Genomic DNA, 17,892 nt, shown 5'->3' with positions numbered 1-17,892 from the left:
AAATGCTGTGCTGTTTAATCTTGCTGAGCATTTTTATTTCCTGTTCAATGTATTTTTATATGTTTCTGACTATAATGATTTAAGTCCAAATATATCATGTTAACACATATCCAAAGGTTAATTTGGCTCCATGTAATGTCAGGTTTTTGATTGCTGGCTTTTGTACTCTCATGTTAGCACTATTCATTAAAGCAATATGATTGCTCTCTGTTTTATTTCTAGCTCTTGAAACGTTCCTGTTTCATTGCTAATATGAATGCTGGTCACATATCCATATATTCTTGTAATATGCCTTCTGCCTCTTGTACAGCAATGCACCTACTGTGTAAAATTATCTGATTCTCATTATATTTCTGTTCACTCTATCCACCTGCTGAGTTTTTCAATTTTCTCCTGCATTGTACGGTATGCCCTCTGGCTCTTTTAATCTCCTGACTTTTGTGTCATATCTGTGTTTAAATAGTTGGTCTAGATGTGTATTCCCACCGGATTTTCCCCCTTTAAGTTTATTTGGGCTTCCTAACCACGCGTGATACACGGCTGTCAAGAATAACATTCCTTGAAACGTTTCTGCAGGATGTTATTATATAATTGATGTATATTCATCCCATAATTGTGTCTCCTTGTTCAAATGCGTATGGGGTGGTGCTCATCTCAATTCTCAGCCATGACCCAGTGGTGGGAATTCGACATTTATATGATGGCTGCCAATCTTTCAACAGGGCAATCATTCCATAATTTATGCACAGTGGTAATCATTTTATCGATCCCAGGGATACTGGGGGCCTGAATTAACCTCTTCATGGGGTTTGTTAGTTAAATCAACCACTTTGCTCTCGAACTACCGAGCCATATATTAATATGGTACCTATTAATTTTCATAACGCCTGCTCGCTCTTGATAAAGAATTTCACATCAGTTCATCCATCTCTTATATTCTTACTAAGTATTGTGACATTTATGCTGGTTCTGGAATTGGGTCTCTTGCATGCGCACCACAGGATACATGATCTACTATTCAGCGGACGTGAACATGCAGCTGCATGACTGGGTGGTGGAGCCTGTGGTGGGAGACCGCCTATCACACCAGGTGCAGGAGCTTACCCTGGACACCATCTACTACTTCCGCATGCAGTCGCGGAATGCCAAAGGAATGGGGCCTGTGTCAGACCCTGTCCGCTTCCACACACCAAAAGGTGCCACCACACATCATTCTCCACACATTCAGTGACTATCTACATGAACAACAGCTGTGTTCTTAACACCATTAATGATGCTTAACCAGCAACAATGCACAAACTAAATGCATGTTTATATGTAATTTATATAAGTCTGTGTGCTAAAAATCGGCGCTGCATTGGTAGGCTTGTGGACATTGCAAAATATACACACAAATATTCAGAACTTTATCAATTATTTTAACGCATTTAGAAACTGCAGAGAAAAAAAACTGTTTGAAGTGCTCCATGGGGAGCCGTCTGAGCCCCGCTCATCTCATCAGCAAGTGCCAAGAAACGCAATTTGTGCAGTAACACTGGAAAGACAAAGGTGTCACCGGTTTTGTTAATTGAGGCCCGGCTGTAGTTCATATTTGACGCATACGCTCTACACAAGGCAATCACAGTAGAAAGGCGCACGATGTCAGCAGATTGAAGAAAACAGTGGGCCAGTGCAATACAAATAGCAAAGTCTAAGAGTTAGCCTCCAGAGGGTTTTTCAGCCAGGATTTATACTTGTGCAAGGATAAATATGTTTTCAGACAGCATATTTGAACAGTTTTAGTGTTAGATGAGGACTATGTAGAGGCATCTGTCATTGAGAGATCCCAGGATGAGGAGTAAGTCCAGTGGATGCTCCTCTCCAATTAATTAGGTCAGCTACCTCAGAGTGAAGTAAAAGTGCTGATTCTGCACTTGGAAGGAGCCAAGAGCAAGTTGAGTAGAGCTGAAACCTCCAAAAATGTGGATGACAACCAACCCAGTGAGGGGAAGGGCAAAGAGGCTGCAAGAATTCCTGCAGAGGCTGGAGCAGCAGAAAAAAATTAACCCGTAAAAACAACGTTTTTCACTATAAATCCTTTATATGTAAGATCACCTCTTGACATGCCCCGTATATTCCCGAGGGCACTAGCGTTGACCCGTTTTACCACTTTCAAGAACCTGGCGGCTTCAATTTAACGGCTCTATAAATAGTCTCCATTGTACAGCATGGGGGCAGGTATTTCATGCCATGTGGTTAGTCAACATTTACGTCATCATGAAACGGGCGGCTAGAGTCCTCTCGTCCTCTGGCTTGAGATGGCTGCCACCTATGGGTCAGATGATTGCCTGGCACCATTAAGCAATTGGTAATTCAATATTTAATTTTTTTCCCTAAACAGTGTAAAATTTTTGAAATTTTTTTACGAAAATTAATTGTCATGCACAACGAGTCTGTGTGCAAAATGTCAGCTCGATTGGATCACAGGAAGTGGGTTAAAAAACGACCGAAAGGTTTGCACGGTCCTAAGCAAGCAAGCAAGCACGCAAGCAAGCAAACTTAATATAAAGGATTTAAAAAGACAAAAACCAGAGTATCAGAGTCTTCGGATGAGTATTCTGATGCCTTGTAGATATTGTGTTGAAAAAATAATACAAATATTAATGAAATGTTAAAATCTTAATTAACGTGGAATATGAATTGTACGAATTAAATGTAATAAAAATGTATGTGTTAATGATTATTATCGATTAAATGTAACGATTAATTCGTATGCATATGATCATGAAGATAATTATGCATATGATCAGGAAGAATAGTTTGAATACGATTTTATTAATCCACCTTGATAATTAGTTAATTTAATGAAACAATAAATTAATAGATTATCGCATGAATCAAGTCATTATTTTCATCATTGCATTTCACGTTGTCTCGAGGTATGTATTATAAATCGTGATAATATCAATGATTTTCCCTTGAACATTTACTGATTCTCGCTTTAGCATTTATGCGTAATTATGTCAGGTCTCAGAATTCAGATCTCACCACAGGATACAATTCTCGCAATTGAGAGTTAGGAAAGGAACACACAGACCCTTTTTGATTTAAGCAACTTTAATATCAACTTACATTGACATCCAAACATACTGATCAGAGTAGAACTACAGTACCCATGCAAATATACGTACTCATCACTTTGGAAAGCATCAATGATCAAATCTCATGATTATGTGATTTAAAGAAAACAAAAGACAAACATTTCCTGGTAAAGCGGTAATACAATAATTTGTTAGTGATGATCTGTGCTATTTGTTAGATGAGATTATTCTTGGCCTGCAACGTGTACAAAGTGCAGTTACACATTCCTGCGGAGGGAGCTGGTAGGAACGTTGGGTTGCTCGGTCAATGGCCAGGGTCAACGGCGGCGTGGTGTATTCCGCAAATATGCCCGACTGTGAGGGCGGGCACAAGCCGTCGTGAGTAGGTTAAACGTTGAGTTTTATAAGGGCACCACGGGGTGACCAGCCCCTCCCCATCCAGCCCTACCCCTCCCACCCCCCACCCAGCCCCACCCTCCCCACCCAGCGCCTCACCCCAGCCCCTCCACCCCCTCCCCACCCAGCCCCTCCCCACCCTCTCCACCCAGCCCCACCCCTCCCATTTTTGGATGCACGACGGACGGACGGACACAATAATCCGCTATGGGCTGGTGTCACCAGGAGGTTCCTACCAGTAATAGTGAGTGAGTGTAAAGTGAATGTGCCATCTCTCTTTTCCCCGAAAAGTACCTCTAGTCCAACAAGGGAGTGTTGAATGGTAGGCTTGGTCCACTGCTGGAGTGTGCTTCTAGCCACGCTGCTCACTGCACGTCCGCAGCGTTGTCTGGACTTTATGCTTGATCGACCGCTGGAGTGTGCTGCTATCCTTGAATCAGCATGTTTTGCTGTCAGTTATCAGCTCTGCCACGCATTTGCAGGTTGTCTGCACACCAGGATCGATCTAGCAACTTGAGCACACTGAGGCCATGATCGAAGTCCTTGGCTCTGCAAGAGACGTAAAAAAGTAATGAAAAATATCAAAGAAAACTTGGCTACTGTCAGGGACACTTGGAGGAGTCTGACTAAGCAAGAACTCAACTCTTCTAGATTTGAAGCTTTCGTGACTGCAAGGATTCATACTCTTAGGTTTTTTCGGTAAAGTCACGTAGGTAAAAAAAAAAATTAATAAAAGTAAAATAAAAAATCACGACGTTTCGGAGGCAACACAAGCTTCCGTCTTCAGGTGGAACCGTCACAGCACGATTGCTGTATCAAGTAATACATTGCTGTATCAAGTAATACAGCAATTTTGCTGTGACGGTTCCACCTGAAGACGGAAGCTTGTGTTGCCTTCGAAACGTCGTGATTTTTTATTTTACTTTTATTGTATTTTTTACTTGCTTGACTTTATCGAAAAAACTCAACTCTTAGCGACTCAGATGGCTATCCCTGGAGTTTGCCTCTGCATGACTGACGAATATGATTTGTGTCTATTATATAGGAATTTCTACCTTATTTCGTTAATTCCCTTGGCCATGTCAGAGCCCAAAGCTCCTCCCACTGTCACGCCCTTCGAGCATTCATCAGGACAGCCTTAGTTCAACTTTTATCCTGGTTCTCTAGGCCTCTTGTGGTGTGGGAACACCTCCATTCATCTGTGAGTGTCCATGTCTTTGTTGGTCCCCTCTCCTATTGAGCCTGCTTCGCTGGGTTAGATTCCCACTTCACAATCAACACAGTGGCAATTATCTGAAATGGTACTGGTTACCCCTCTAGGTTGACTCAGCCTTAAATTTAATACCTGGTGTGGCATGTAAAGATCGACACTGGAAAGACAAAGGCGGTTGGGCATGGCTCTGGTTTATACACCCTTGAATATATATTATTTTTGGTCATGTAGAATTGACAATTAGTATATATGTTGTCCTGAATGATCCTTAGGTTCGGTACTTTAACACCGAACTTCTATAATTTCATAGTTTTCAGGCTTCAAATGCTTAACCCAGACCTTATGCTAATAATTTAGGGATAACAGTGATTGTAAATTAGAATTTACAAAAGTCGTATTTAAAACATTTGGACCTTGAGCTGCATCGTCATATAACAGTACATCCTATCATCAAAGTTAACGTTTAATACCGTGATGTTTAAGAATATTCATATGTGGTGGTTATCATTCTGAACATTTCCATTATACAAACACCAAGACTTGTATAAATAAAAAACGGCTTTGATGCTGCATGTGGCTTTCCTGACATGGGCACAGTTAAAAGCTAGTTTCCAGCGGCAATGGAAAACTGGCACAACAATTATTGATATCTCAGCTGACACTGTTTGGTGTCATGACCCACTGCTGAAGATGGCTAAAATGACCAGATGTCGTTCTACTGTATACCTAACCCATGGGATACTCAGCATTCATACTTCCAGGGTACACCTCGTTGGTAAATACAGCCGCAAGAAAATTATGAACAATGGCCTCTCAATGATTGGTAATGGTACCGTCACTATATAATCTTATATAAGTGACCTGTCATGTACATCAAATTACAAATTCATATATGCAGGTGACATAGACCTTGCTGCACAGGGCACGAAACTTGAAAACATTGCCAATACTCTTAACATGATCTTATGTTTTGATTTAAAGCATATACCTGGTGTTAGACTCCAAACAAATCCCTCCAAAACTACCACAAGTGTGTTCCACATGGATAATCATGCAGTGGTAGCCTTGTGTGCATAGACTCCACTCCAAGATATCTAGGGGTTATGGATAGAATACTGACCTTCAAGCCCTGCTGCAGAAACTTGCAGGAATGACCTTGTGCGTCTCAGCTGATGTACTGCAAACTGCAGCTCTCTCACTGGTCTACTTCGTGGTGGAGTAATTGTGCTTCTGCCTGGTCTGGAAGCTTGTACACACAACTGCTAGATGCACAATCAAATAATGCAATGAACATAATTGGAATTCTGAAGCGGACACCAATCTCAATTTCCTGTCCATAATGGCTCCATGTTCTGGCAGACATTCTGCTGCTAAATATTCGCAGAAACATGCCAACTACAAGGGAATTCACATGTTTTCTTGCCAATGACAAATAACCCATCAACCAAGAATTCAACAACGTACCATGCCGCCTACTCCAAGCCCCCCTATCCACCTACTGGCATTGCGCCCTCAACATCCTAGAATCTCACCCACATCCAGAAGAATGCTGGTGAACAGAGTGGAACAATTGCAGACGTCAAGAATAAACACCTTATTCAAGACCCAAACAATGCATCTCCAGGCTTTGCAATTCCTTAAAGACACTAGCATACCATCAACTGCTTCAGAACATTAACAGTCTGATGTGTGCATCTCTTTTATAAATGGAAAATTTAAGACATGCCACAGTACGATTGTGGCCATGAAACCCAAATTATGGAACACAGAGTAAACCACTAATTCTATACTCCTTTAGAGCAGGGGCGGTTTCTTCATTAGGGCGATTGGGCGACGCACCACCAATGTCATTCAACCACAGAGTCACGCTAGCCGTCACTGTGCCTCTGGATATAGTCCAATCAGCGTCATGTGGAGTACCGCCTCTTTTTGGGCGATTTCACTCCGGCTGAGAATCGCCCAGAGTGGTCCCACATAGACTTACATTCAAAGATGTTTTTTTTCGAACGGGGGGCGCTGCAATGCATTCTCTATGGCTTCCGGGAGGGCTCGCACTAACGTGCTTACGTCATCATACGTAAGCACGTTGCATCCAACGATATTATTTGTCGCCACCTAGTAGAATCTTTAATAAAAGAAACTTGAGTGGATTGTATTAATAGTGAGTATAGAAACAAACAAGATGTATTGTAAGTGTCACTTTATTTTTCATTAATATTAAAGAAGTGAAGTTGCCTTTACATGCTTAAGCTGTTAATTTATTCATTGCATGGGTGGACCTTATCCTTATAAATCATCCAGACATTTGCCCCCCCTGAGAGATTTTGCAGGAGCCGCCACTGCTTTAGAGGAATAGAAAAACTACACAAATTCTCTCCTGAAACCCTCACGTGGCTAGCCGACCTCGACATTGGCATTTAGCTCCTAAACATATTGCTGTACGCAAGAAAAGAATAATGGTGTCCTTTGGGTATTTGGGACCCGGCCAATGGTCAGATGCAGTAGCATTAATTTTCTGCTTCAGAATATTTTTTAAGGAAGATTTAGTATGTTCAGGGTAGGGAACAATGTTCTTCCAAAACGTTGGTGCTGCACCGGCAAAGGCTTTGTCATCTATTCCAATTCTTGTTCTTGAATAGTTCACAGCCAATTAGATGGACGTCTTGGGTTTCTTGGATTTGACAATTGGGTTAATGAATTGGCAAAGAATAACGCAATTTTTGCCAATATGAATTCTACGGATGAACAGGGCCCAAGGATGCAAGGGTATTCTTGCATCAAGTGATGCGAGATTGGATTTTAAGTAGAGGTCACAATGGTGTGGGTCCTGTATGGTACATCCAGTGCAAATCAAAGAGCAGAATGATGAAGTGGGTTTAATATGTTTCGTGATTCCTTAGTAGCTGATCTGTAAGCAACGTCACAGTATTCAAATAGTAGTCGAATGATAGCTTCAACAATTTGCAGGCATAATCGAATGGGAAAACAATGTTTGTTTCGATATGAAAACCATCTTTTTTATTTGATTTTCTTTGAGATGTGATCAGTATTGGCTTGGAACATAAGTTTTAAATCAATTAATAAACTAAACTATTTGAAGCAATCCGTTTTTTTTTCAATAGTGTTTATGAAACCCATAATAGGTGAAGAGAATGAAAGTGGATTTGTTTAAAAAAGAAATTGGATGTAGGATACATTTTAGTGATGAGAATTGATGTTGCATAAAATCGAAATCGTGTTGGAGATTGTTTGACTTGTTTAGAGATTTACCTGAAACTAGAATGACATTGTCATCAGAAAAGAGATTTAATTCTGAGTGATTTAAGTTTCATCCAAGATTGTTTGAATATGAGAACAGAATTGTACCCAGCACGAAACCTTGTTGAACGCCCTTCATTGTTTTATTATTTGAGGATGAGATGTTATCACTTTTGAGAACGGTCTGAGAGGTAGCTCTTAAAACATTGTATTGTATACTCTTTGGTTCTTTCGGTAAAGTCACGTAGGTAGAAAAAATAATAGATCACGACGTTTCGATCGCCACACAAGCAATCGTCCACCTGAGAATGATTGTGATCAAAACGTCGTGATCTATTATTTTGATGGGGACAACCCAAGGGTAAGTGGGTGGGACTAGAGATGGAATTTGCCAGTAAATGTAAGATCGCAGAGCTGGGCATACCTCCGCTAATCATGTCTGCATTAACCACAATACTTGTGGTCGGAATGCAAACAAAGATAAAGGAAATGTTATGTTTCACTGCATTGATGACAAGTCATAGCACATTATAATATTGATTTGAAACTGTCGTGACTGCAGGAATCCATACTCTTTGGTTCTTTTGGTAAAGTAAAATTAATTTATATATAATATAAAATAAATAACAATATAATAATATATAAAATAAAATAAATTTATACCTACGTGACTTTACCGAAAGAACCAAAGAGTATGGATTCCTGCTGTCACGAAAGCTTCATATCAACATTGTATTGTGTTGTCTAAACATTTTAGTTGACCAGGTCTTTTGAGTAGAATATCATGGTCAACAGTAGCAAATGCTTTTGACAAGTCGAGGAAAAGTGTACAGCAGTCATCGTGGCCTTTATCCAGTTTACTGAAGAGAAAATATAATACATCCATCATTGCTTTGGCGGTGCAGTAAGCCTCTTGAAAACCAAACCGTTTACTGTGAAGGAGATTGTGACTTTTTAGGTAGCAGTTTATTCGTGATATAAGTACTTTTTCGAACATTTTATTAATTGGTGCAAGAATGTAGATTATTCATTAATTATTACGGTCTTATTTGGAGCCATTTTTATATTCTGAACGAATAAGATTGGATTTCCACTCTCACGGAAATGTCCCTTCAGTGAGTGAAAGATACTCGTACTCTTTGGTTCTTTCGGTCAAGTCACGTAGATGATAAATAAAAATAATAATAATTTAATCACGACGTTTCGGAGGCAACACAAGCTTCCGTCATCAGGTGGAACAGCCACAGCAAAATTACTGTAGTGAGTAGAGAGAGCTATGTGTGACAAGTGATTATATAGCGCAGCGGTCGGGAACCTATGGCTCGCGAGCCATATATGGCTCTTCCAGTGACGGCATATGGCTCCCAGACAATTTTGAGTTGAAAAAAAAAATCAGTTTGGAACTGATTTTAAAATACTTGTGATATTGCTTAATAATACCGTGTCGTTTTAAAGTAAACAGAAATTAGTTTTGAAGATAAATTTCACGGGTCACGCCTGCACGAAGCTCAACGTCACCAACGTATGAACCAGACTACAAGGCCATCAGCAAAACCACGCAGCACCAGAAGTCGCATTAAAAGTAAGACATATTTAATTTATTATACGTAAAAAATTACTATATGGCTCTCAATGAAATATATTTAGAAATATTTGGCTTTTATGGCTCTCCCAGTCAAAAAGGTTCCCGACCCCTGATATAGGGTAAGAGGGGGGGGGGGGGAAGAGCCAGGTATGAGGGATGCAGGGGGGGGGCGTGCGGAGTCGGGGGGGGGGAGTTAAGCTGAGATAAGCTGATTAATAACTCTAGATTTGAAGCTTTCGTGACTGCAATGATTCATATTCTTAGGTTTTTTCGGTAAAGTCACGTAGGTAAAAACATTAAAAAGTTAAATAAAATAAAATAAAAATCACGACGTTTCAGAGGCAACACAAGCTTCCGTCTTCAGGTGGTACCGTCACAGCCACGACGGCTGTATCAAGTAAATGATATCCTCATTTATCCTCATTTACTTGATACAGCCGTCGTGGCTGTGACGGTACCACCTGAAGACGGAAGCTTGTGTTGCCTCCGAAACGTCGTGATTTTTATTTTATTTTACTTTTTAATGTTTTTACCTACGTGACTTTACTGATTAATAACGTTCTTTTAAGAAGCAGGGGGCCGGTGTGTGGAGTTGGGGGCGGGAGTTATTTATTATATGGATCCTTGCAGTCATGAAAACTTCAAATCTAGAATGAGTGAAAGATTTCAAATGTGTGTGAGGAGTTTCGAGATAAGATCTGCCACAGCCACAAGTAGAAACGCAGGTAACTTGTCTTATTCCATGGATGACGATGTCTTAATTGATCTTAATTGATGCTAGCTTAAGATACGGGACTAAACGAGAAGTAGCGCCAAAGACTTTCAATAACATTTTTAGGGGTGGTGAGGAAGTGAGTGATGTGAACGGTGGTGTGGTATATTTGGAGAGATTTGACTCTGGTGTGTTTTCTCAAAGCTATGTCCTGCTGATCGAAAATGATAATTAAATACATTGACAATGGCTTCTTTTGTGAACAGTTCTTTTCCATAAAATCAGAGTTGGAAGAATATTTATCTTTCCTTGGTTTTCAACTGAGTTGAGAACGTTTGCCAGAAAAGTCTCAGGGGTTTTTTGTGAATTTATAATGGTTTCATGGTATTAATAACATTTTGCATTTCTTACTTGGCAAGTATATATATTTCTTATTCTTCTATAGTTAGTACAATCAGGGAGCTTATTTTATGTTTTTGCATTATTCCAGGCTATAGCTTTTGTTTTCATTAATTCAGAAATTTTCGGATAAAACCAAGGTGGACGATCACCCTTTATTCTGACATTTTTGAAGAGGTCATGTTTTTCAATTATATTTAGGAACTGGTTCTTAAAATATGTCCAAGAACTTAAAACATCTGCTATTTTGTTCACCATATCCTGGTCGGAATGCAGAGAGTCGTGTTTAAATGGTTGAAGGGAAAAGTGTACAAGATGGTGGTGAGGCTGGTGTTGTTGTATGGGGCCGAGTGCTGGGGCACAAGATGAAAGGGAGGATCAAGGTATGGCAGTCACAGAGATGAGGATGTTGCGGTGGATGTTGGGTTCAACAAGGAAGCACAGGGTGAAAATTAAGAAGTGAAAGGAAGACTCAAGGTGGTAGCAATCAGAGAGAAGACGAGAGTGAAAGGGCTGGTGTGGTTCGACCATGTGGAGAGACAGCAGGAAAATTATGTGGGTCAGAAGGTGCAAGTGATGCAAGTGAAAGGAAAGAGATCAAGAGTTCGGCAGAAGAAGAGGTGGGGCAATGTGGTGCGATCGGACATGGTGGCCCAGGGAGCGGAAATAGAGATGGTGCAGAAGAGGGCAGCATGGAAAAGGTTCATCTTCTTGGTTCTTTCGGTAAAGTCACGTAGAATAGAAATAATAAAATAATAAAAATAAAACATAATAAAATAATTTTCACGACATTTCGGCCACAACGCGAGCAGCCGTCGTCAGGTGGAGAACAGGTCTGTCGAGAAGACAGATCTCCACCTGAGGACGGCTGCTTGCGTTGTGGCCGAAACGTCGTGAGAATTATTTTATTATGTTTTATTTTTATTATTTCCATTCTACGTGACTTTACCGAAAGAACCAAGAAGATGAATCCCTGCAGTCACGAACGCTTTAAATCGACATGGAAAAGGTTGGCAAGGACAGCGGACCCAACATGAGTGGAATAAACGTGTGGAAGAAGGTCTATAGCAACACGTCAGAGCAAAATGTGTGTCTTCAGATAATCTATTTGAAAAGGAGAACACATTCCAATTCATAAATGCTATCAGCTTTGAGGAAAAATATGTATATTGTAGAATAACAAAAAATTGTGGTTTGCTTTTATCACGTTTATAACATAATACACGTGCAGGTGCTACTGAAGTTGCTAACTTCCCCGCCCCTCTTTCACTTGTTAAGATTGCTGATTAGCTGTTCAGGATACCTGTTGTATATGTTGGTTATCAAAATTTGTTATGTTGTATGCGTGCGTGGGTGAAATTATTATGTTGTATATGTGGGTTATGAATATTCAGTGAAAATAATAATAATTAAATGAAATTTGGCCAAATGTGTAATTATCCGGAAATATGTTAATTTATGTAATTATGCACATTTTAATTATGCCAATTCGAGAGGTAATCGTATTAATTATGCGAGTGGGTGTAATTATGATAATGCAAGTCGTTATGATAACCAGACCCCGCCTCGGTGATGAGGGTGGGTTATCGATCGGAATAAGGCAATTAATCGTATGCAGTTATGCAGGTGTGGTGTAAGTATGCAAGATTGACTTAGATTAACTCGGCATCGTTGTCTAGGTTCGTCTCATTCTCGCTTTAACATTCCCAGAGTGTGTATTCGTGGTTATATTTTAGGTCCCCGGTTCACCCCGTTATCGCTTTAACATTTACTGAGTATGTATTAGTGTGTTTATTAAGGTCACCAAGTTCAGATCTCAACGCAGAAGCAGATCTTATGCATAGATTTCAGGAAAGAATCACACAACCACTTCTGTATTGATCAATTTATTACTAATTCAACCTTAACTATGATATAGTATGCGAACTCTCAATCCCGGAACGTCAACACGGCATCAATACAGTATCATCAACGATTGTCTGATTTCACTTTGACAACGGCACATGGATCCCGCATAACGCGATGGTTGTTAGTGAGAGAGAGAGTCGTTAAAATATGCAAATACTATGCTAAGAAAACCTTAACGTTAATGAATGATTATACTCAATATTGTTCACGCAGTACCGCACTCCTTATTGATCATACGCAACCCTTATCACGTTGTTAGCACCTTGGGTCATGGGACAGTTGAATATTCTGTAGAGGATGCGAGTACGTGCGGCGATTATGACTGAAAGATACTTGAAAGATTATACGGCGATAAAAAAACACAATCAAAAACAGTTATTATTCTTAAAGGCATCAATCTCAACAGATACATCGGCAGGTTATCTGACAACAGAACGGCTCGGAGTAAGGGCCTGCGACGGTGCTCCTTTTCCGAAGATCGTTATCTTATACCAAGTTTACTAATTGGGGACCAGATCACCTGATAAGGATCCGGTGGGCCACCACTCCCCACGTGAGCGTGGCTCGGCGGAAGGAGGTGCCAAGAATCAGTTCGTATTGATGGATCTGTTGGGAATTTATGCGATTAAGAGTACAGCCCACTAAATATTAAAGATAAAAATTACGAATACTCTTATAAACGACGGATGGCCATCACTCGGTCTCGTTGTGATGCCTTCCCAGCCACAGATGGCTTATGGGTTCGAGTGTGTTTGAGTGGTAAGAGTTGTCTTGAATAGTCAGTGTTCGGAGTCGATTCTTTATGTCAAACAGACGCCTGGTGGTCGTATGGTGAGGGGGCGGTGCGCGTCATACGTATCAGTCGCTCCCCTGTCACCGTGGGGAACTGGTTCGGATGCCCGTTGATACGCTGTCGCAGTTCGGAACCCGGTCGGTAGGTGGCGCCCACAACTCGCTCGCAGCGTGCAGTGGTGGGGTCGTCGTGTGCACGGAGCCTTGTCGCCAAACCGCGACCCTCACCACTCCGGCGGCAGCAGAGACCTCCGACTCGGCAGAGGTTGACCCACGCAGGCCGAGTTGAGCTGTCAAGCGGGTCTTGCCCGCCTGCAGAGGAGATGGGGAGCCGCTTGAGTCGAGCCCCGAGAGCCGGCTTTGGTAAGCCGATCGAACTCGGCTGAGTCCCAGACGAGCTGAAGATGAGTCGAGCCGACCCGCTGGTCGCACTCGCTCCTGAGCCGACCCTCCCGGTCGGGCTCGCTCCTGAGTCGACCCGCTGGTCGCACTCTTGAGTCGACCCGCTGGTCGCACCCCCCACGTGAGCCGACCCGCTGGTCGCACTCCTGAGTCGACCCGCTGGTCGCACTCCCCACGTGAGCCGACCCGCTGGTCGCACACTCCACGTGAGCCGACCCGCTGGTCGCACCAATTTCCAATGCTCAGGATCCTTTCCTTTATGCCGAAAAATCCCCCTGGATCCCGCCCACAAGGCGGGGCTTCTTTCGATTTTTGCTGTGTCAGGATCTGTCCGTAGGCAGGTGTGTCCATGTGTGTGTCCGTACGTCCGTATGTCCTTGTGTGCATCACTCACGGTATTTTCCGTTGTCACCCTCCCTCCATAAAACCCACGAGCAAACAATCAGATGTTACAAATTGCCTCGAAGTCGTCTCTCTGTCTGGGTGCAATATTATCTCTTGTCTGGCCTTCTTCATGAACCCAAAACACAGACGTTACAAATCGTCTCATAGGCGTCTTTGTTCGTGTTGCACAACCTGGAGGGAGGGGCAACACTCTCTCCGACCCGGCGCACAAAGAAATGGTTAAAAAGTTTTAAGTTAACATTTGTCCCTTACTATTTCACAGTTATGATTCTGTATGTAACCTAAGGTCTGTCGTTTCCCATCGTGGTGCTTGACTCAAGTGGAGGTGTTTCCCCGAGCGTATACACACTCCTATCCCGCGCTGCGGGGATACAAAGACGGCCGGGATCTCCCTTTCTCTCCGACCCTGGGTTTAACATCGTTTTTTTTTTATTATGTATTTATATTCGACCTGGTGGTGATTCATCCCGTTATCCTGGCTTTTCCATAAGTTTTACTTTTGTCTTTTCATGCATGTGCTTATTACTATTAATTTATTTCCGATATCTTAGGTTAAGGGGTAAGTTTCTTGATCCTAGGAATTCGTATTCCTTGGTGTCTGCATGGTTATATAAGCGGAATATAGTTTACGGTGAATAGCGTTAACATTGATGTTATGTACGATATTATGTATTGTGATGTCTTTAACTTAACTTGTTTGTCAGGGCTTTACTGACACGAAGTTGCATTCCATAGCCCCGCAGTCTTTGCCCCACCCTATCTCTGCTCGCCGTGGTTGTTGCTGTCCAGCTGACGTCGTTAACTCAAGGCCTCATTAATTTCCGTCACTCCTTGTGTGTGAGGGCGGTTGAACCTTGGAGTCAGTTCTGGTTTTTGTCTGCCTGCTTCTTCTTGTGTCCCCTGACCTCGGGAGTTATTATTTCTACTTTTTATGGCCTGTCGAAGCCCGACTCGGTGTTGCTGGGCTGGTCGTTCCCGGCTTTTTGCTTACGTTTGCAGTTCGCCGTGCTCTTAATTTCCTTCCCTCTTCAACCTTATATCGACTATTCGCTCCTGTCTGGGTGCGATTCAATTTTAACTTAGGAAGGTTCTGATTGTCATATGCTTCGGGTCGAGTTGTATAGAAAGTATTAAAGTATGGAAATAACATTTCATATTGACTTAATGATGGTGATGGTTCAGTAGGCGTAACTTGTGGCCTGGTTTAATTGGAGTGGGTGTGAATATCAATAACTTTAGCCTACCCTGTTGTTAAATTCCGACTTTAACGTTACTTTAATAGCAATACAGAAGAATTGAGCTTTTTGTCTTAACTAGGCGAACGCGAACTTCTGGTGACCCCCGCAGCCTTGTTGTTCAGCTGGGTCTGCCTCCTTGAGAGATATACACCACTCTTATTCTTGTCTCACTGTGGCCACCCAACCTTCTGCTCTGGGAGTGTTATTCTTAATTTCAGGTCAAAGGCCCCCTCACGTTCAGACGTGCAGGGTTGTTTAAATCAGCTCCCTCCCCTGTGCACGTGTTCCAACTAGCTCGGAATCCCTAAACACACAATCAGTGATGATTCCTGGCTTTCTGTGGTTGTGATTTAGACAAAGGCGCCTCTGTTTTCTTCCATTGCCTTTGAGTCGACACTGCCCTATTATTTGCCCATGTGCTGAGGTCATAGAATTCGTTTTGACTTCAGTAATATTAACATTCAGTATTGGATTAGCAAATGACAATGGTTCATTGATGTAGCTCGCAGCCTGGTCTCCAATTTGAGCGAGCGCGAGGATCGATACTTTAGCCTACTCTGTTGTTGAATTTCGAATTTTGACGTTACTTTAAAACCATGCAGGATGGTTGGGCTTTTTGCCTTAACTATGTCTGGCTGACACTCCCACTGTCTCTGCCGCCTGCACGGGTGACATGTGCCCGTTCATCAGGCCTTATCTTTCCTTGAAGCAAGGTTGCAAATTCTGCCATCCTAGCCCTCCTCCAGTTCATTACTTAACAACACCTGGTGTTTTGCAGTTTGCTGCGCTTTGGTGTATTTAAAAAAAAAACAAGTAAAAAGATAATATATAAAAATCATCAAATATTATTAATCTCAATTTTGGAAGAAGGGTTAGTATACAACATTCCGCCCTTTTAAAAATGACCAGTGGTCAAATGGCCACGGGTTATTTTTAAAAAAAATGTATACCCTTCTTCCATCATGAACCATCGATTGTCCTCAAGTTTTGCTGCTATTCCTTACAACGCGCGCGTACGTGTCACAACTTAATATGGTTATATGTGACAAGAGAGAGGAAAAAAGGAAAAAAAAAATTCTAAAGGAAGGTAAAACGATAAGGGAGGGAAAAATTATTCTATTGACTACGTGTTATAGGAGATATCGTTAAAAAGATAGTTTCTACGGTTATTCTTGGGTGGCATCATCAGGCCTTGGCTCCCTTCTAGCTTGGCAAGGTACGTTAGCAGGAGCGTGAGCAGGAGGGCTGCCATTCCCTGGAAAACATGTTACATATTATTGTAGTGTGATAAGCCCATTAGTTTAGTTCCCCCCCCCCCTTTTTCCACCTTTATTCCTCATCTTGCTCCACCAGCACAGGGTACGGTTTTATTTGGTTAATGTGCACCCACTTGTATTGCTGCTCTCTTCCTGTCTTTGTGATTTTTAGCTGATATACGACTGGGGACATTTTGTCAACAACCTCGTGTGGTCCTGTCCAGGAAGGCAGGAATTTCCTGCACTTCTGTTTTCTTTTCTCGTAATTGAGGTACCACACCTGGTCTCCTAGCTGGTATTCTGCGTGGCTGACTTTTTGGTCATAGTATGCTTTGCTCCCCTGAGCCTCTACTTGCAACTGGTCCCTGACCATAGCGAATGTGCTCTGTAGGTGACTATTGAGTCCCGTCAGGTATTCAGTTGGCGTCATTGCCGTCGGGGTCTCGTCCTCCGCTGGGACATATAACAGGTGTACTGGGAGGGTCATTAGCCTCCCTGTCATGATCTCGAAGGGTGTCCTGCCTGTAGCTCGGTTGGGTGTGGCTCGCATGGCCATCAAGACTAGGGGTAGTTTCGTATCCCAGTCGCGGCCCGTGGTAGACACATATTTCTTTAGGAGGCTCACGATGGTCCTGTTGGCTCTTTCCACCTGTCCTGAGGATTGTGGATGGTATGCGACATGTAATTGTCTTTTTACTCCCAACATCTTCCACACTTCTGTGATGACCTCGGCTGTGAAGTGGCTTCCTTTGTCTGAATCGATCGTTGACGGTAGGCCCCATCTACTGAATATTTGGTTGATCAGTAGGATAGCGGTCGTTTCCGCGGTGTTGTTGGGTGCTGGTAAACACTCTGTCCATTTAGAGAATGCACAGGTCACAGTTAGCATGTACTTGTTCCCTTTGGTTGATCGGTTGACAGGTCCTATCCAGTCGATTTGTAGGTTGGACCAAGGATAATCTGTTCCCCTCCTCTGTAGGGGTGCCCTATGCTGTGAGGTCGTTGGCTGGTACTTACAACACACGAGACAGTTGGACACATGTTTGTGTATGTCTTCCCCCATTTTTGGCCAGTAGGCCACCTGTCGCAGCATCTGTCCCGTATTCACCTCGCATCGGTGGCCGCTGCACGGTTCATTGTGGGCGTGTTGTAACATTATTTCTCGATATTGAGAGGGGACTACCCATCTAGGTCGACCGTCTTTTTCGTTTGTGTATACCAGTAGCCCTTTTCGCATTGAGAACCTTT

At 42.3% G+C, this 17,892-nt stretch overlaps 1 protein-coding gene across 1 annotated transcript in view; it reads left to right on the top strand.

The window, feature by feature from the left end:
• Positions 1 to 17,892, top strand: part of LOC133358962 (neogenin-like) — a 244,621-nt gene that overhangs the window by 153,589 nt on the left and 73,140 nt on the right. Inside the window, 1 exon segment of the mRNA XM_061577335.1 lies at positions 1,002 to 1,196. Within this exon segment, the coding sequence (XP_061433319.1) occupies positions 1,002 to 1,196 (195 nt within the window).

The sequence above is a fragment of the Lethenteron reissneri genome, chromosome 64 (genome assembly GCF_015708825.2).
Source record: "Lethenteron reissneri isolate LAM-NWPU_2019-01 chromosome 64, ASM1570882v1, whole genome shotgun sequence".
In the NCBI taxonomy this organism is placed as follows: domain Eukaryota; kingdom Metazoa; phylum Chordata; class Hyperoartia; order Petromyzontiformes; family Petromyzontidae; genus Lethenteron; species Lethenteron reissneri.
This window is presented reverse-complemented; position numbering and strand designations above follow the sequence as displayed.